We start from the raw sequence: 21,610 nt of genomic DNA on the forward strand, positions 1-21,610 counted from the left end.
TGTGTAATAATAGACCTGTCACATTACGCAAATGTGGAGAAGCAGCTTGTGTGTGTGTTTGTATGTGTGTTTGTGGGACAGTTTTTTTTTTTTTTTATGTGTGCATGCATGTGAATGCCAAAGCTGCCTGCCTCCGCATCATCAACTCCTGAGCAGCAGCGATGAGCGAGCAGATAGAATTAGTCAGGCGAGAGCCTTTAGCCGCTAATACGCGTAATTAAAACTGCAAGCTGAGGCACTTAGATGCTTGTGTACTAAATAATTTACATGCCATGATCTATGGATCATTTCCCGCTCTTAAATACCAAAGATGGGAGAACAAGAGGAAAAAAGACTGGCAGAGGATTTATCAGTATCTCTACCATAAGCAGGATGTCATGGTAATATTAATCCTTTCCTCACTTTCTACTGCACTATTCATACAAGGGGATCAATCCGCCAGCTTCCTCCAGTGGAAAACATGCAGCTTGATTGCCATGGAGTCTTATCAAGTTGTGAAGCTAATAAAATATTGCACTATAGCACCCATTGTGGCCTCATAATCTAGGTAAATAATGCAACTTTATTGTGTAAACTCCCTCAAGACAAAAATAGAAAAGAGAGAAGACATAGAACAATAAGAATAGCAAAACAAGGCTTTTTTAATCAAGTCAGAGTTTCTACTGCTTTATACTGATATTTGCACTCTGGAGTATTACAGCTAAAATGTCATTTGAAATGAGTGGATTCAAGGGCAGCATATTTCCACTGTAAAAATGAGCCCTGTTTGTGCTAGTGTGTATCTCTGGGAGAGTCAGCAGTGCCTCTCCTGTGACTCTCTGCATGGAGACTTTTTGGAACAAAGAGGTGAGGATGTTAATAAAGGCTGGATCAACAGATGGATTAGTTGGGAGCTGAGGACGGGCCGATCGGCAGGCCCTCTGATTCATATTGATTCATATCGCCAACACGAGGCAAGGATGGAGTAAGCAAATGTAAATATTCAATATTTACCATCTGCTGGTGTTATTAGAGGCAGGGGCATGGACATGGGCTGACGGTTATCATGTACCCACACTGCTCTCATTCAATATTGTTCCTCCTGTCAAGTCTGTATTGTACTTGGTGACTATGCAGGTATTTGTAGATCAGGATCCCATTTGTTTGAATCTTTTCGCTTTGGCATACAGAACCTCAAATAGAAAAAGTGCAATGGACCCTAGCAATAAGCTACAGAGAGCTATTGTTTAATTGACAATTATCCCCCCCCCCACACACACACACAGCTAAATACATACCAAAATATACTGTACACTCAAATAAATAAAAACCCTTAAAAAATGTATTTATAATTCCGTTATCATTATGTGTGAATATACTGATACTATTAACACTCTTGATGAGGTTGAGTTGAATTATTTAAATGCAAAAGCATGACTGAGTCTTTGCCAACCTTATCTTTTCGCCAGTACGTAATTAGGTACACAGGGGTGTGACTCCAATTGAAGGTGTCGCCATTGTTAGACTCTGAAAATATCAACGGGTGAGGTTAACGCCAATTTTCCTGACATTAATGAAATGCACAGAGCCCCTAATGAGGTAAACCATTGCTCCTTGATAGTACTTATTAGCTGAGTGGAGGGCACAAACTCCCACACTTCAATTTCAAACAGGCTAAAAATAAATTAAATAAAAAAATACTAATAATAAAACATGGAGCAGATGTCAAGGGGCCTTACATAATTTGAGGCAGGAAAAACTAACTAACTGTCTTGTTGGCTTAAACAAGCAGAAGGAAAAGACTCGGTAGTGAGAAAAATCTTAACATTAGGAAGAAAGAGGACTGCAGCCTATGTGTTAATGTGTATATATGTGTGAGTGTGGTGTAGGTGTGCAACGGTTTGGTTGTGTGTGTGTGTGTGTGTGTGTGTGTGTGTGTGTGTGTGTGTGTGTGTGTGCGCGCGTGCATGTGAGTGTGTGTGTGTGTGTGTGTGTGTGTGTGTGTGTGCATGCATATGTGTGACCTTTTCCAAACCACTGACAACAGAAATAGACAGCTCTAATAATCAATAAATAAATTAGTTGTGAAAAGTGAAAAATGACAGGCAAGTTAAAATGAGCTGTCTCTGTAACCCACTAGTCAGGCCGACGTTTCAAATAATAACTAACCTCTGGAACTTCCTGTGTCAACAATACCATGGATCGAGTGTAGAAAAGCATACAGATCAAATAATTTGTCATCCTACTATACAGCCTTTGGATATACTATTAATTATTGTCCACTTCGATGGAGGCCTCACTGACAAATAAAATGTATACTGAACAGATGGCGAAAGGATGAAACTTTGCTCTCTGAGATCTATCTGTGCTGTGTTTTTCTTGTGTCTATGTGACGCTTAGCCTCCTGGGGACTGGCTTGTCCAGCTTTAGGATTCCAATGGCAGGTCCGAGGATTGCGTTGGCAAATCAAACACACTTGTGGAACAGAGGAAATCTTCTTTTCGGAGGAGCATGTATTATGGATGGACTTAAGAGATTAGACGGGGAGCTGCTTTACCTGCAGTGGACGCTGCTTGTCCTGGCTCTTTGGAGATTTCAGGCCACTGCCTGGCTGCTGCAAGAGTAATTGCCTTGCTGCTTGTAGGGCCTGCGAAGAGAGGAACAAAAGACAAAAGACAGTATGAAAAAAAAGAGAGAAAAAGAGACACTGAACATAAAATATTAGATTTCCCTGAAGCTGACAGCAGAGGTAATTCACATTTTCAGGGACAAAACAGTCATCTCTGAGTGAAAAACCTGTCAAACATCAAATGCTATTTTCCGCAACACATTCTGACGTGGTTAACACTACGTTGGAGGTACGTTTTAGTAACAATTCACAGAGCTGTGATCAAGGATAAATACAGTTTGTCTAGAGCACCCCTGAAGAAGAGAGTGGAGGGGGTGGTGGGCTGAAAAAAAGACAGGGCGTCAGTAGAATTGACCTGTCTAGTGTGTGCTCAACTGAAATACCCACTTCTCTCTGCAAATTACCACCAAATTTGCATATTCATAATATCAATTTGAAGTAGAGGCAGCACCATGTGAAGTGTCCCTGGGAGCTGTAATTAAAGTTGACAAAATCAACATCAGATTACATTTAGAGTGAATTAACTAGGAGCCCAGGTTTCACACTATGCGATGCTTATGAGAAGAGGATGGGCGATGGATGGAAAGAACGATGGACAGGTACATAGAGAAAGATAGACCATTCCCAGCCTGATGGAATTCGTTCCCAACTGTTTACACATGGCAAGAAAAAAAATTGACAAATCATAAATTTTAAATTGTTAAATCTGTCATCATCACTGTTTGATGTGTTTGCCAGACATGGAGATGATAAGAATCAGAGAGGCTGGGATGTGGCGTAATTTATTTCTCTAGGGTTTGATGGGATTACAGATCCCCTCCCGCCTGGCTGTGTGTGTGTGTACTGGATGTGTGTGACGAGCAAGCTCCAGCTTCACAGGTACGGTGGCAGCTGGGCTAGCAGCTTCACTCCAATTCTTCAAGAGCAGATGGATGAAAGAGTCTGGCAGAAAAGAACATTGTGCACAGCTGCTACTACTGCTGCTGCTCCACACAGCCGCCGTATACCTTGTATTCTTTAGGCCCACGAGCATCAAGTGGGAGAGGAGAAAAAGAAAAAGAAAAACACACGTATACACACACACACAACACAACAACTTCACAGGTGTTTCTTTTTTTGATGAAAAAAGAAGAGGACCAGTAGGAGGAGAAGCAAGAAATACAAAAAAAATAAATAAAACTCAGACGGAGAGTGACACTTCCTCAGGAATCAGGGGTGCTTATTTTATTTTCTGGTGCTTGCCAGTATCCATGACAACAGCTGCCTTGACAGGGCGTGCATATGGCGCAGCTCTGCCAGCTGGTGGGAACAATGTTTGAACTAGTACATTGAGATCCTGAGCAAACAAGAGGAAAAGACGGGGGGAGAGAGAGAGAGAGAGAGAGAGAGAGAGAGAGAGAGAGAGAGAGAAAAAAATGAGGAGAAAAAAAAGTTGCCATGTCTTTACCCCTCAGGGATCTCAGCCACCTCCTGATCAATTATGAAAAGACAGAGGGGGAGGGGTGGGGGGATGCTTGAAGAAGTGGTGGTGGTTGTGAGGGGGGGGGGGGGTCTGTCTGTCTCGGTGCTCAGGAGGAGCCAGGCTTTCTGAACTAAGGTAAACAAACACATTACACTGGCACTGGGTCCTAACTGCATTGATCTGTCTCCTTGGTAAGAGGAGCCTAGTCGCCACCGGGTTATATGTGTGTGAGTGTGAGTGTGTGTGTAATGTGACATCTGTAAGCTGAGCCATGTCCTTTCTTTAGAACACTCACACACGCACATACAAAAAGTTGCCTGCGGCACACACTAAAGTACACATCAACACCTGCAGTAGGCAGGCTCACACAGCCACATGACGCTTTGTTTCTTGTGGACTTTTCCCAAACTGGATGGGAAACAAACATTGCTTGACTTTCGCTTCCTGTTATTGGAAGGCAAAAGACAAAACAAATTCCTTGAATGCCGGTAATCACTTTGCTCATAAAAACACAGGGCCTAATTAATCTCACCATGATTGGTGAATCAAAGTAATTATAAGGTTTATTGAGTCCTGCACACAGTAGTTAGAGGGGAGGCTGCTTGATGAGTGCAACCCAAGGTAGCGGTCAGGAGGAAATGTTTATCCATGTGTGAATCAATAATGACTCGCTGCGTTTTTATCGAAAGTCAAGAGAGCCACTCGATATATTACACATGGTCAAGAGTACAAAGAAAGAGATGTTTTTAACTGCACTTCCAATATCCATGCCAGGTAAATATCGAGGGAGGTGCAGGTATGAGAGGTGACGCACAGAGGTGAAGCAGAGAGATCAACTGCACCTGGCTTATTAGAAAAGAAGTCTGCTCAGACTGCATAAAGAGTACTACTCCAAACATAATGCAGGCCTTATCAACAAACTTTTCCAGAGTGGTTTGTCATGCCTGAAACTGCCTGTCACCTCTTCCGTGGAAGTGGGGTTAGCTATTTGTCTGAGTCTGTGACGGTGTAAGGTAAGAGATAATAAAAAAAAAAATAAAGTCCTGTCCGCTCACTTACACTGGCTCTGAGTATTCAGCCATTACAGTAAAAAGCACCAATTTGTGCCACCCACTTCCCACTCCACAGAGATGGCAAGCTGAAGCTCATCTCAAAGCACAAAAAAGCACAAAATGCCAAGGAAAGTCATCAAAAGTTTGCTGAAGAGCTGCCGGAGCGGACAAAAACACAGACGAGTGCAGGCACACCGTCTATTTAACCTGGGTTGCTATGCAAGAAAAAATGACATCCCCAGTCTATTAATGCACACATTGTATAAACAGCACAATGTGACACATTCTTCAGAATGAGAGAGCAAGCCAGACAGAGGGCGAGAGAAAGAGCTGGGCCCTGCTATATAAATAACAAGGCACTCAGAAGCATATTTGATGTTGATATCCATCACTGAGGTTGGAAGAGAGGAAAAAAAAAAAATAAGAGGAGGGAAAATAACACACAGAGCGACCAAGACCGCGACACGGGGATCCTTATGAAAATAAGATTCAGCCCAAATGGATCTGGTGTAATTGGTTTCAGATAGTGAGGTCAGGAGAAAGGCGATACAGGCAACTATTATGCGAAACGGACTAAGAAACAAGAATGTTTACACAGGCATTCCTCTGCTACATTAATAGGCATGCAGAGATCACTGGAGAGGGAGAGAGTGAGAAGAGACTGACAGAGAGGAAGAAAAAAAAAACATATCAGCCATCCATTCATCCCTCTCCCTCTCTCCGACTATCCTGCACTCTCTCAGCCCCAGTATTTAGACTCTATACAGAACAGGGTAATAAGGAACACCTATCACAATGCACCTTTGTAAGGAGCATGCAAAGATCTTAAACAAGCATGAAATACTGTACATTAGCAGGCCCTGCAATACTGGGCCAAACCATTATAAATCTCCAGATTGCTTATTTGGTGTGGTGGAGATGGGGTGCATGCAAGAAATAAGCCATCCACTGCACGATATGTAGCCATGACATTGGAATTGGATATATCTGAGGGGGATATATCTGAGGGGCAGACTGGAAAGTGTAGTTCACTTTCTGGCTTGGGTCACGTTGGGAGTTGTTGTTATTAGGGGATATAGCAGATATTGGAAAGACAACATTGGTATGAAATAAGCTACCCTCAACAGGTACGTCTTCACAGCGCTGTGGCCTCTACAGGATGTTGCCATGTTCCAGATGGTAGCTGTAAACATGGCCTATCAACTGTTGATCAATAAAAAATGGGTTGCATCATGATAACATAAGTCTTACTGTAGTGTGCAGAACAGATGTTTGGTGTGTGTGTGTGTGTGTGTGTGTGTGTGTGTGTGTATATGTGTGTTTGTTGTAGGGAGTAAAGGGCTGCTGTTCAACACTAGGCTGTAGGCCAAAACACATCCAGTCATGCTGACAGCTTTGACAACTCCCATACACACACACAAACACAAACACACACACACACACACACACACACACACACACACACACACACACACACACACACACACACACACACACAGGCTTATCTATCTTCGCTTCCAGGAAACAGACGCTGAAGGAGGGGGGAGGGGAAAAAAGGCAAAAAAGAAAAAGTGTGACACTTTATTCAAGCTGGAGGGAGTCACATGCCACAGAAAACAAGGCACAAACAGTTTAAGCTGAACAAACAAACATGGCTGATTGGACTGAGGCTGCCGGCCCGCTGGCAGGGGAGATATGCGCCGACACTCCGCATCAAAATATTTACACCGTATCTTCTTATATAAGTGGATTCAAGGCAGATGGATGGATGGATACGGATTTGGAGGGGCTGGCTGGAGAGGATAGACAAATGAGAAGAGAAGGGGAGAAGGATAAGATGTCCCATACAATGTCTGAATACAAAAGTGAGTTCCTGATTTTGTGAAAACAAGCAATGTGCGACCAGGGAACATCGGTGGAACAGCAGAGGCCCTAAAATGGCTTCATGCAGCTGGGTGGCATTGACATCAGAGAGACTGTCCTGACACAGTAGTTCAATCGCACAACTGACATTACAGTATGTGCCTATTAGAGCTAAAACCTAAGATTGGTGTTGCTCCATGTCTTTGTTTTTTTAGTAAACACTGTCTGTTAGTTTGGTGAGAACCATTTCTGATGATCTTTGAACACTCACAGCTAAATTAATGCAGTTACTAAATTTGTTTTATAAATCTGGTAAATGCTTGATCTGCGTGGTCTTCTATGGTTGCTATTGATCACCTTCACCTTAAGTAACTCAGCCACAGGAGTAAAGAGACTCCTATCCGTTTATAAAGGTCAGAACCAGTGCCTCAACAATGGCTCCAGACTCAGTTCCCTTATCGCCTCCACAAGGCCCACAGAGAGCACAATACACACCTGGATTCAGTCACCTTTGCTTGGTTGAGTACTAAGAAAGGAAATAAAAAAATGAAATGCAGTAGCATACACAGATACCAGCTGGAGAAGTTGCAGGAATGCAAAGAAACAGATGCAAATGTTGACATAAGGCTGTTACAATGTGACTGTGTGTGATTGGATTTTGTTCATGTCAAACACAAATGGAAGTGCTGAAAGTTGAAGCTAATGGGAAAGTGCCTGAAGGTGCGCTACTAAAAAGATTTTGATTTAAAAAGAGGGTATATTACAGAGCATATTTGCTTGACTGACATGTAAAACTTGACTAACATCAAAATCAGCCACATTTCAGCGTCACCCAAGCTACCTTCCTATTCCTAAAATGTGGATTGTCTGGGTCCAATAACTGCTGGGATAGTGGCAAGAGGGCCACCAAAATGCAGTTTCCCAACAAAAAACTACAGTATTGTTGGTTTCTCAGATGGTGCTTCCATGAGAAACTAGAAAGAATGAGAGAAACCTGAGAGGAAGAGAGAAAAAGAGAATTTGGAAAGCATGTAGGAGTAATGAGCATTATAATGTATGACTCAATAAATCAACAGTCTGCAGTGAACAAGAGAGGGAGAGAGAGAAAGGTAGGGAGAGGTCCATGGAGATTCTGCTTGGGCCTCAGGATGGAGGTAAAGCTATCCAGCAGAACAATGGGCTTCTGTGTCCCACTCTGCTATCTCTATCTCAGTAGTTCACAGCTATTTCAACTTCCACTGGCTCTACATATAAAGTGCTTCATCCCAAAACGAAAATCTGTCTTGTGCTCATTTACTGTGTTGTGGTCTCTTTTTTCTAAAGTGGATAATAGGTGTTTGGCAAGAAAACCTTCCATATTGATCGTTTGCTCTCTTCAACTCCTTTCCACCTCTTCACTGCACTTTGAATTCAACTCAACTTCTTTCTCTCTCCTCCTCCTCCCTCCCCTCTCACCTCATAGCTCATATCACATTATTCATTTCTTCCTCTCATCCTTCTGTCTTCCTACCCCCCTCTCTCCCACGGCGCTCACCCCTTGTTTATTGATTCTCTAGATTAAGAATTCCTAGGGTGGAGGATTGTAACACACAAGCATCAAATTATTTTGGGGTGTGCTTATTTGCCTTTCCCTTGCATCTATTTGGCCTGTGTCTGTAGACAATTACGCCTACCCAGCCTCAGACTCAGGTGCTAATAATGAAGGACAAATAGAATCATATGTGTAAACCTCCCCCACTGATGAAAATTTATATTAACTTTCTGCCACAGTAAACAGAGCTGCATAGCTACACCCTCCCCGGAGGATTGACAAGATGAATTTGCTCGCTCCTACCCCAGGAAGAAAGCTTGTATAGGAGGAAAAAGTGGTGGTGGCGGTAGGAGGGGCTCGGGTGTGTCTAGCTCCATTGTGTAACCTCACTCTTATTTTTCCACTAACAAAGACAAAACACGGGTCTGTTTTGCCCATCAGAGATAAAAGTGTGTGTTTATGTCTGAGAGAGGGAGTTGAAGAGTGCATATGCACCAATGTGTACGTGTACGCTGAGACGTTGGGAGGCCGTGCCAGCAATAATATGCAAGAGCATGGCCTGCTGTCATTCACTGCAACCGCTAACATTCACTGACATCCCACCTCCTGCTGTTGTCACCATGGATATTCTGTGCAAATACAATGATTTATCTGTTCTAGCATGGGAGAGTAATTGTTTTCAGCTACCTTCAATCTGAACTTTAACACAGAACCCCCAAACTGAGGTGGAATTTAAAACAAGACTGCCTTGTCACAGTGAATTTTTTTTTTTTTTTTTACCATTTTTATCAGGTTGGAAAGACCTGACCATACTTATCACATACAGATGTCATAACTGGTTCGGTTCTTCAGCCATTCTTCTGTCCATTGTCTCAGTGCATCTCTTCCATGCTTCATCACTTCAATTCAATTTACCCCACAACGCCCCTATTACCCTGGTGCTCTGTCTCAGCTGGTGGCTTTAGCAAAGTCTTTACTTCGACCTGTGCTGTATCGCTACGTTTAGATAAGGTGACAGCAGGCCCATTCAGCAACACTCTTTATCTACTGCTGCTCTTGGAAGTCCTTTAGAGCCCGACGACTGAGAGCTCCCACAATGTACTGTATCACAAAGAGACAGAGAAGAAGAAAAATAGAGAAAGACAGAGAGAGAAGAGACCGGGGAAGGCATTTGTGTGGGTGGAAGAAGGGAGAGGAGAGAGAGTGTGGTGGGTGTCTTTGTGTGTGTGTGTGTGTGTGTGTGTGTGTGTGTGTATATGTTTGTTTGAGGTGGGCAGTGTATGTGTGAGAGGTCAAGTGTTCTCTTCGCAAAAGCGAAGCTGGCATGAGGTATGAGTGTTCAACTGTGCAGTCCACCCTCCCAACCCTGCAGTCACACAAAAAACACAAATACACACATTCTCTCTCTATTACACACTCTTTCTCTCTCCTGAAGCGCTTGATTTCCTCTTCAGGTGATTATGATCCCTTTCCTTTTCACAGTTCCAGGCGAGTGGAGGTCACACAGCTGGATGAATACCAGATATGAAATGTTGCATTTAGGCCAGGCATACCTCATTTGGAAAAGGGGCTGAGCCAAGTGGAAAAACTGGAATTGTGGGATGGGAAGAAGACCTCAATTGCTTCTACCTTATAAACTTGCTTATAAACAATACATAGCTTATCTGAACACTTTCAAATTGAGTAAGCGTGATATCATAAGGTAACATACTCAAACATATCTACTATATATGAGAGTAGGGCACTATATAAAAAATGGTGATCTATATGCCTACTGTAGCTATTCTGTGAGCTTGAACACAGCTGTATTTCTGCACAAACTAGGGCTTTCTCATCATTCCTGTCAGCAGATCAGACACAAAATAAAGTTGTTTCATGGAGCTTGTGTCTGTCTTTGTTGACAAGGCCTTATTAAGAGGCTCCCACTCCAAAAACATGGCCAGAGGCGACTAGCAATCTGACTGTTGCACCAGAGAACAAGCAGCCGTCGTCGCCGCAGAAGTTGTTGTTTTGTGCAGAATGCCAATACCAATAGATGCTGTAGAAAAGATGAATGTGCTGACACAAATGTGTGCATATGAGACATGTGCACAAACATAAAGACCAGGGCTATAGTGGTAAATAAAAGGTTGCTGCATCCTGGGTAGGTAAAGTGCATTTAAATGTGTTTACCCTTCATTAAACCACTGATAAAGACACACACAGCGTGTACACGGCACAGACATTTAAAGCCTACACAGGAACACAAAACAATGATTAGGAAAAACAGGAAAGCTAAGTGCCACTGTCATCCAGCTATATGCCAACCAAAATTGGGTAAAATAGGGGCTGTTGTTACTTAAAATCCACACTGTTTGTGTGTGCATGTGCACTGACACAAGCAAACCAAGCCTGTGTGCCTGCTTAGTGCATGTGTATCTGGATGCGGGTGCATGTGTGCACATCAGATCCTGTCTTGGGGGCTCTGCTGTTGCAGGTCAATAGTATGAGTGTCTGTCTGTCTCGTCCTGCAAAGCTCAGGTTAAGTGCTGAGTCTAATTGCTCCCCTGTTCTGGGGTCGATGAGAGAACACCCTGACCTTAGCTGTAAAAGACCTTACCTCACCCGCTGCATGGCTAACCCTGAATGTGGCCTGCAGCTGTAGTGACATATAACAAAACATCTATTTGCACATACTGTAAATGGGACATTCTCCAGTGTTTACTTTTCCGACAATTGTGTTGAGCTTATAGATACCGATTAATAGGGTTGGGCATCGAGAACCGATTCCTACTATTAATTGTTTCACAAATTATGATTCCAGTGGAATTGTTTCTTTATTGGAATCGTTTGGGATCGTTTGGAGGATTTGGTTTCAAATCTGATCATGGGTTCCAAATTTAACATGCGCAAGTTTGGGTTTCCGTACCGGCCAGGCTCTTGTTGTGTTGCAGCCATGGAGCACAGTAAGCAGCGCTCTAGTGTGGCTTTATTTTATGTTGAAAAAGCTGTAAAACTGCAACCCACCATTGAATAAAAATAAAACTTTCCTCTAATTTGTGAAATGAGCATGTGACCCGTTTCAACTCCACCCCTCAAAGAATCAGAATCGAGAATTGATAAGAACTGGAATTGAAAGGAAGAATCACAATTGGAATCAGAGTCGTTAAAATCCAAACGATGCCCAACTCTACCAGTTAACACAACTGTCACATTGTCACACAACAGTTTATGGCTTTACATAATGGCCATTACATAGTTTTGTCCTGCCATTAGCCCCCAGTCACCTCAGTGAGGATTGCTCTCCATTGCGGGTTGTTTATCTTTCAATGAATGCCACCCTTCCCCTAAAGATCAACTCAATAAATAGCCACTACATCTGCCTGTAGAAGGGGCCATGGATCACATTCACTCCCTCTCTCCTCTCTCAATCGCTTTGCTTATGTAACACCTATCTTTTCCTGTGCTCCTCCTCCCTTTCTTCCCTCTACCCGGCATTGTACCTTTGTGGTTGTCTTGTGAATATTCCAATTACAGCGATGTGTGTTTGACCTTTAAATGAGCTGTAGAAGATATAGTTATCTGCCTTCCACTCTGACACCCAGCGTCTATCAATCAGTGTTCCACCCCACCATCACTACCACCAACCTCACCAGAACAGGCTGCTAGACTGAGCTGGGTCTGGTGAAATGTGTGTGTGTGTGTGTGTGTGTGTGTGTGTGTGTGTGAAAAGTGAGAAAGAAATAGAGAGAGGGAGCTATCACGAGCACAGACTGTGACTGGGGTAAGGTAGGCAAAGAGGCTTGGAGAGTCCCAGTGATATGCATAAGGGTTGTGTGTGAATACATAAATGTATACGACATATACACACACACACACACACACACACACACACACACACACACACACAGACAGACAAAGAGGGAGGGAGAGAGAGATGTAAAACATTTTTTTCTTTAATCTGCCACCAGCCTGACTGAGCCTTACTTTTATAAACAAAGCCTTTTCCAACAGCATCCTATATCACGCTTCTAAGAACAAGCTAGCGTAAGCAGAGTCATACTTCTTTAGTTTCATTCTTGTTCCCCGCCCTTTTCCAAAGGGCTGATCTACATCTTTCATTGAATCAAGAATGGAAATTCAAAAGAAATGCTCCTTTTTCAATTTCATGCTGAAGTAGCTCAAGTTAGTGGATGTAATTTCTCCTAACAAGAAAATGTATCACTCTGTCGCACACTTAGTCTGGCTAGAAAAAGGGCCTCCTTTCTGCATTTTCTTTTTTTTTGGGCTTTGATAAATGTGCCAAAAGCAGAATCACTCCCTTCATAGCACTCCGTACAAGGACAGAACAATTACAGTGGCTATTAAGAAAATAAAACCTCTGGTTGAAATTTGTATGAAAGATAAATGACATATAATTTAGGACTGCAGTGAAGGCATTACAAAATTAAGTCAGGACTAAGCCAAGAGGGGGATGGGGGTTATTTTACACATATTGTAGGGACCACAACTTTTGACTGGGAGAAATATGTCATGGTACACACACAAGCCTATTAGCACACACATTAACATAAAGAATATGGAAAGAGTGAAAAGAAAAACATGCAGTTTTCAGTGATTTTGAGAGGGAATCTCTCCTCACACATTTCAAACTTGTGCCAACAAAGAAGTATTTCCTCTCTGTGACAAAAATTCTAGGAAGGACTAACGATGCACAAAAGTCCAATAAATCCATTTGAGGTTATGTGCAAATTATGATTTTCAGGGTTCACACCGAATTGGATGATGAAGTCCAAACAGGTGGAAAGGAATGCATGAAGAATAGTATCGCTGAAACAATACCACGCATGGCCAAGCCACCAGGCTAATGTATATTTATCATGTAAACTTCTGATAAATGCATACGCAGAAACAATCAAATCTCTGGGTTTCAATTGGAAGATTTTGCACCATGGACTCAAGCGTGAAACCAATATCAGCTTAGTGTCTAGTCAAGCTTGAAGTGCTGCGCCTAGCCCACAAAGCATGTTCTGCATATGCTCATGGGCGTCACTTTTATCAGGGTGGAACAAGCAGCTTTTCAGTGCTATCACTGATCAATTCGGGCGAGTTAAGTCCCACAGTGTGGGTAAATAAGCAGTGGTTAGGTCTTGATGAGGAATGGCAGGCTGTTTGAGCGGGACCATAGGCTGGAGAGAGGTGGGCCTGTCTATCTCTGCTGCAGTGGATTCCTAGTGTGACTTCCATCATTAACCTCCTGCTAGAGTACATCTTATTCTCTGTATCTTCCCAAAACAAATGTTCAGTGTATCCTCCAAAAGGACTTGATTGGAAGTGGATTTAGTTTTATTCATAAATCACCTCTCCTTATGCCAAACTGTTTGCTCTAATTCCCTACATTTAAACATATAGCAAATAATGTGTGATATTATTATTAAGTTGTAAATGATGACAGCAAAGTGAGGGCCTGACCTTGGCTGATACACAATAAAACCCAGCAGCTTCAGCTCTAAAGCCTGCAGTGAAGAGAGCCAAAGCCAGCGCTAAGTGACATGTCAGTCAGTTCGTCTGTTTGAAGCCTTCAATTCCCCACGGCCTGAGCTTATTTACTGCATTTGTATGAAAAGCTGTGAAGAGGCTCTCTTACATATGTATACAGTGTTTGAAGGCAATGCGTAAAGAGCATCTCCCCTTGCAGCCTGGTAGTGTTACAACTACAAACAACATGGGAGAAGGATGCAGCCATTTATATATTCGAAAATGGGTCAGGAATGAAGGTGATCGGAGAGTGTTAACCAGTACAACAACAAAAAAAAACTGTGCTGATAGCTGGAATCTGTTAGCTGAGATTTTGGTCGCCTTAGAGAAAGAGAGCACCGGTGACATTAAAGATGCTACTACTTTTTGCTAGTCATCTTCTTAACCAGATTCAAAGTCATTTTAATATTAGTTAGAGAAGGGGAGGGGGATACACACAACAAACCATCAGGCATGCGTTTCAGAGTCTGATTTGTTACTATTCATGGCTAAAGCGGAGAGGAACTGTAATACTAGACATGCTTGTTAAATTCACAACACTCCAAAGCTGCCTTCTAGCAAATCCTGTCTTTTGGTTGTCAGCTTAAGACAGCCCGGCATATGCATATGTAGGATTTTTAAGCTCTGTTAAATGGATAGCGGTGTCGTGGCCTATCAAATGACTATAAGCCACTTGCCTTTTTTGGGGGGAAGGGAACCATTTACAGAAAAAGCAGACAGCATTGCGTTACCTTGTATGCATTGGAAAGCACCCCCCCTCCACACGTGTTTTCTCTATCCTCCTGTTAACTCCACATTAGAGGAAAACAGGGCCATTTACATGTGTATTTTCAGGCTGCGGGTGACAGTAACACTCCACCCCACCATATTAACGACTGGTACTCTGTTTAAGCCAATGACAGGGGAGTGGCAACAAACAATGACAGAATGCCTGTTTTCGATTGTGAGGCCACGAAAGATGATACACCATTCACCACCAAGGCAGTTTGCAAATAAATTATTGCGGAGAGTATTGAGCTGGAGCAATTGCTCAGTCCACTCATGGTATGTGCCTATGTGCGAGTGTGTGTTTGTATGAGTGTGTATGCATGCCTGTATATGTGTTTGTGTGAGTGGCCTTATAGATCCAGTGCCATTTATTTCCCAGAGCTGGAGCGGGGCAGTTAGGGAGGCGTAAAAGGAAATGAGTTGTGAAGTGGCCATTGATCCTGGCCTGCACTAGGTTGGCTGGAGACTGCAGGACTATTGGTGTTACTGAATGGCTGCCTCTTATTTACACTGAGGTGGTTAACCCTGACCCAGTTCATTTATCACTGGGCTAATGCGCTACACAGGAAAGAATGTGTCAGGTCAAACAAAAGGCCTGATCCAGATTTAATGATGGCAACTGGCTTCCATTATTTGCATTCACTATTAAAATATATGAAAATGTGAATGTACATGTGGTTTCTGTTTTACTTTAAATATAATGTCATATGAGCCAAAAAAAAGAAGCTTCTCACAGCAAGTGACCTCTGTGGCATTGATCTAATATCCTGTAAACACACACACACACACACACACACACACACACACACACACTGTGATGTGTCTTTTTCAACCTGTGCTGCCCCTTGACCTGTAGACCACACTTCCTACTCCACAGCTCCCAATTGCTTGAGCATAAAATAGCCATAAGTGTTTATTTCGAGCACATTTCACTCTGTCTATATCTCTCATCCTCTCTTCTCAATTCCTACATTGCTCGCTCGCTCGGTCCCTTTCTCTTCGTCTCTCTTTCAAGCCTTGCAGCTTGACATTTGGCCATGCTCTCAGGGGACTCCTGTGCGAAATGGAGTTACTGGGAAAGCGCCACTGTACATTCCAGAAGACTGCATGTAATGTGTCTTAAACATAGATGGACAGCCCACGTTTCAAGGGAAAAAAAAGGTAGAGGAGGAGGAAGAAGTTGCGTCTCGATAGATAATAGAATAATACTGTGTTTTGTCTGGGGAAGGGTGAGCAAACAGTAGCTATGCTGTCATTCACACCCTATATCTTTAGTGTCATCGCAAAGGGGGAAACTACAGGCCTATATATCACAGGCCTGTATGTACTATCCTGTAGGGACTGTCTGCCGATAGCCAGGCTTGAAATAAAAAAGAAGGATGGCTTTCATTGTAAATAAGTCAGACACAAGGATTGCCAGGGAAGAGCTGTCTTTTCACTGAAAGGGGAAATAATTTTACAAAGACATACAGTACATGCTGCTTCCCTAATGCTTCTCTAGCCTTTACAGAAAACCCTTATCTTCACATGGATGATGACGGTTAACAAAAGGCTCCTTTATGAAATCGTTCATATTTCTGCAGAGGTCTGTCTCCTGTCCTGAGAGGTGATTGATGCATCAGGCCAGGGCCAGTGTCTTATTTACACAGTTGAGTGGGGCAATCTCAGGCCTGAAAGATAAACCTAATGAGCTCCTTTGTGTAAGGGTGCAAATGAGAGACACCATCCTCCCTCCCTCCTTCCCTTTTCCATCCAAAGGGATAGTCTGGGTGATTAGGCCTTTAAATTATGCTCAAGGGCAAAGCCCAGATTTGCATCTTAGGTGTGTGTGTGCGTGTGTGTGTGTGTGTGTGTGTGTGTGTGTCTTCTCAAATACAGTATGGAGAGAAAGACAGAGAGGCAGGTGAAGGGCAAAGAGAGAAAGATGCTTGAGGCTGAGGCTTGTTTGTGAGAGGTGATGGTAAACATTGTGTGTCAGTATTTAAGTATTTAACTACACTAAACAACAAACTTGAGTTGTTATAAGAGGGAGGTGAGCTCACGTCTGTCAAATTAGCGCGTGCGCGCGCACACACACACACACACACACACACACACACACACACACACACACACACACACACACACACACACACACACACACACACACACACACACACACACTTTGTCTGTGGGGTAACTTTCTCCCTAATGACTTTCATTTTGGGGAGAATTTCATTTGCCCCTAAACCCTAAATATTACCCATCACTTGCTGTCAGATTTCTCATCCCTTCTATTTCCTCCAGCTAAACAGCTAGGAAGGCAGGTTAATTGCTGTCACTCTCAAGTTGGACCACTGCCTAGCTCTAGTGTAGCGACAGGGGTAGCCTGGAAGTAAGATGGCACCTTGGTGCACTTATTGTAATTTATGTCAAAATGCTGCAGTCATTTAAATGAGTTTGGATAGTTTGCATTTTGCTGCATCATGTGCCTGAGGAAAACACTGAAATGCATACCTAACCAGTTTACCAACATGTCAACCTCTACAAGTCTCTTGTAAACTGCATTTTAGTGTAAAAGTAAATAAATTACACTCCTCACAAACAAACATTTCACATGCAAATAAAAAGTAAAACATAAAAAAAAGTTTCATGAAATGACAGGTATAAACAACTAAAAGCAAAATGTATAATTTGGGACAAAAGATTTGAATCTCTAAAGCAACCATTTTCCGTGGCTGAGTTTAATGAGTCAGTGATCTGGATGAGTAGTAGGTTGTAGTGACAGAAGTTTGTCCCCATAGCTATCCAGAGGTCTTCGGTTAAAACGACTGACCCGGCCACAATAGATGAGCCGGAGCCTCCATCTTGCTCTGAATATCAATACACTCCGTACGGTAGTGAGACCATCTAGAGGGGCGGCAGTTGTCCTGAGTATTGGCTCATCAATCCAACTGATAACCCTGGCAGGATTAAGTCTACAGACCACTGTAATCAACTAACAGCCTCATTATGGGACAATATGCTATAGATCCAAAGATCAATGCATAGCTCTCATGTACATACATAGCAGCATATAATATTAAAACTACAAGAGATGACTACAGCCAATGATAAATTGATTGGTAATGTGAACTCAACACATTTTTTTTTTTAACATGGGAGCTTTTAAAGTGATCATTTTAGCATAGTAATTAGGGCTGAGCAACATTTATCATTTGCTCTGATACATATCGGCATCAGAGCTGGCAAATTGCAATCAGATACAGTGGGTATCTAATCTGTGATCTCAAATCAAATTAGGTCTATTTAGACAACCTTGGGAATGGGGTGATGAAACCCTGACAGAAATTAGGGGGCTGGAAATTCAATTGTGACACAACGGTTATTATTCAGATACATGGATAACCGAGTGTGTGTCTTTCCCATTGAACACAATACCTGTATAAACAACAATACAGATTGTATACAGGATTTGCAATGAAATAAAATAAAAAACAAGTGCATTCTTTGTCTTGAGGAAAAAAACTCAACTATCAATATTTGAATATGGAAAAATTGCTCCTGTGTAAATCAGTCCTGATCTGTGTCCTATAAGCCTTTGGCCGAATCTGAGGCAACGAGACCTTAAGATGCTGCTTTTCTAATTATAGCTGCAGGTGGTATTTTGGAGCTGCTAGGTAATGGCAGAACCCACAGGGACAGTGGAGAATTCATCAGTGCTTATTATTAATCATCCCCCCAGCAGCGTGATGAGAGACTGGAGCTTCTATACCCACTGGACCACTCAATGTCATTCCAAATATGGGTGGAAAATTACACCCAACAGCCTTCCTTCAAAATGGACTCAGAGCAGACATGGAGTGGAATTTCTGAGCTGCACACAGGTGCAAAAAAGAAAGAAAAGTGCAAACATGGATGGACGCATGCATAAATGACCACACAAATGCATGCTTCATACACACACTTGCACACTGTCATTCACTTATACACACCTGCCAACATCCCCTTCTGCAGATGAGCACACTAACAACTGCAAAATAGCACAGCTCTGTGCTAACAAATGCATAAAAAAACCCCTTCATCTTTCGTCGGACTGCGCTCTCTCTCCAAAGAGATGCAGTGTGAGCACGCCACAGGAAGTGTGTGTGAAGTTAACAGCACAGGGGCCCTGTTTTAAAAAGCCTCCAGAGACCTGTTAGCTGGACTGCTCATTTCAATGTGTCTGTCTCTGGGTTGGGAGAAGGCTTGGGCTGGCCTCTTTACAAGGCACACACTGTCATACGACCCCCCCCCCAACCCTACGAGCTCTTAGCCATACGTCCATCTCAGAGACTTAACTAGACACTTTATGCTTACGTCGCTTTTCTCTCTCAGAGCCTTTTTTTTTTTTTTTTTACGGCTCAGCTTCGTTGAGTTAACATTTACATACACATATTCACATTTCTCTGCTTATGTTAGTTAGACTAATCTTAGGAATGTTGGATCATATAACTCTAAGTGTTTAGATGTAGGCAATTTCATTAAGATACAATTAAAAAAAAATTGCAATATTAAAAATGTAAAAAACAAACAAATTATCGCTTCTTTCTAGCGCAATGTAATGCATGACAGTGGTGTCCTATGGTACAACAGTTGAACAGTATTTTCTTATCGTGGTCTCTATCTCTTTCTATTTTACCCTCTATCTGCAGAGAGTATCAACACAGATAGAAAGCAGTCCTATACCCAACACCTTCAAATGTAAAAGAGTGATGACTGAGAAAGGGAGAGAATTGACCCCAATCAGGTGTGTGTGTGTGTGTGTGTGTGTGTGTGTGTGTGTGTGTGTGTGTGTGTGTGTGTGTGTGCGTGCGTGTGTGTATGTGTGTGTGTGTGTGTGTGTGTGTAGGAAGAGGGTGATAAATGGGGGGTTAGGCCACAGCGCTATGATGCCACTGCAGCCACCAGCAGGACCACTGGGGTTGTGCTGTGGATGGAGGATGGGTGTTGAGTTGGAATGGGGTGGGGTGAAGGAGGTGGCGTTTGGGGGCATTTTGCTACAGCAAATACCCCCTCTCTGCACACATACAGATGCAGACACACAGAAACAAGTCGCATCTATTGTATTGCCCTAACCAAACTGACCACAGGCTTTCAGCTGCCTCCAAACGCACACACACACACACACACACACACACACACACACACACACACACACACACACACACACACAAAAATTTCCATCAAACAAAAAGGATAGCACGCATCATTACCAACCTGCGGCGGTGTCCCCCATCCACCCCAAAGCGTGGCCCTCTGACCTCATCTCCCACTGCTCTTTTGGCAAACTGTCAAAGCCATCATTCACAGTGAAAAGACACGAGAGACACTTGACTCCTTTACTCTGCTGGCGACTGACTTTCACAACTCCTGCCCCCCAACCACTACCCCTTACACCCCCCCTGCAGTTTATTCACCACACAACTTGCTCTGACTGAGAAGAATAGAGCCAGTACAATACAACATGGATATGAAGAAGGAAAAGTTAAACAGATTGAAAACGGAGCAACAGATATATTAGTTGGTGGTGCCTTTAACCCAAAATAATTCTGTTAAAACAAAACAATGAATAACCAACAGAAGGGAACAATATTATCAAGTGAGTCATAGAGGGAATGATCTCAAAGCGTGGTCTAAAAAATCTAAGTGACAGTCTAGTTGAGGGAAAGTGAGACAGAGAGACTGCATGCAAATTAGTCTTTCCAAAGTGTCCCGGTCAAAAGGTTCCTCTGCCGCTGTTGGTACTGTGATTAGAGCGCCTGCATCTGTGTGTGAGCCTCCAACTAGTGCCGAGTTAGGAGGCCCTCTGGTGGATACAGTGCTGCCATGACATACACACACGCACATACACACTACCCAAACTGGTCGGTACGATGCTCCAACGCACACATTCTTTCCCTTTCTCGGTCTCTCTCTCATGCACACTTACTGACACACACACACACACACACACACGCTCTCTAACTCTCTCACATGGCCTCACGTTGCTGCAACGAGTTCTCTATAAATATAAATTGTAAAAACACACACACACATATATATATATATATATATATATATATATATATATATAAAAAACCAACAAAAACATCATTGCAAAACATTTTCATCACTCTACAGGCAACAGCTTCAGGCAAAACATGCCGACAGCACAACAAACTACCGAGAAAATTTACCAACAACACAAACAGCCGATTAGATAAACAAGCTTCTTTTTTTTTTTTTTTTTTTTTTACTAAAAAACACAAACAATACAAAAAATACAACATATTTCGTTGTGCCTCCTGTCTGTGTAGAAAACCCCAGCGCTGCCTGAGCAGAGAGCAGAGTGGGAGAGCGAGGGCAAAACAGAGTGAGAGAGAGAGAGAGCGGCAGAGAGACGAGACGGGGGAGAAACACAACTTACCTGCTGTTGTTGCAGATGCAGCAGCTCGACTGTGCTTACTTCGCTGCTCGTGTCACCAGCGCTTGATCTCCCATCTCTACTGCCAGCCTCTAATTGGCTGCTGCTTAGGGTGCTCATTCCATTTTGACTCATTGAACTGTTGCTTATTGTCTCTGTGGCCGACTCCTGCATCATCATGATTTAAAACCTAGAAGTGATTAAGAGGCACCGGTTAGGGCTCTTCTTGTTACAATTCCCCCCTTTTTCCCTCCTTTTTTTTTTTTTTTTTTTTAACGCTTCCATTATCAAGCCCTCAGTCCCCCTCTGCAAATTAAAGCATTTAAAGAAGAGGGAGGGGGGATGCAGGAGGAGCAATTATGCATTCATTGTGTAAATGAAGCAA

General features: G+C 42.8%; 1 protein-coding gene across 7 annotated transcripts in view; it reads right to left on the minus strand.

Annotated features, from left to right (window-relative positions):
- foxp2 (forkhead box P2) overlaps positions 1-21,610 on the minus strand; it is a 106,439-nt gene that overhangs the window by 41,811 nt on the left and 43,018 nt on the right. For 6 of the 7 annotated variants that reach the window (XM_031284807.2, XM_031284804.2, XM_031284805.2 and 3 more), the window contains 2 exons: positions 21,229-21,415; positions 2,537-2,626 (listed from right to left, as the gene is read on the minus strand). In XM_031284807.2, coding sequence (XP_031140667.1) covers positions 2,537-2,626; positions 21,229-21,405 — 267 coding nt within the window. In that variant the 5' untranslated portion in view covers positions 21,406-21,415. The remainder of the gene's footprint in view (positions 1-2,536; positions 2,627-21,228; positions 21,416-21,610) is intronic. The other variant, XM_031284809.2, reaches the window with a different exon arrangement.

Source organism: Sander lucioperca, chromosome 20 (assembly GCF_008315115.2).
Source record: "Sander lucioperca isolate FBNREF2018 chromosome 20, SLUC_FBN_1.2, whole genome shotgun sequence".
In the NCBI taxonomy this organism is placed as follows: Eukaryota; Metazoa; Chordata; class Actinopteri; order Perciformes; family Percidae; genus Sander; species Sander lucioperca.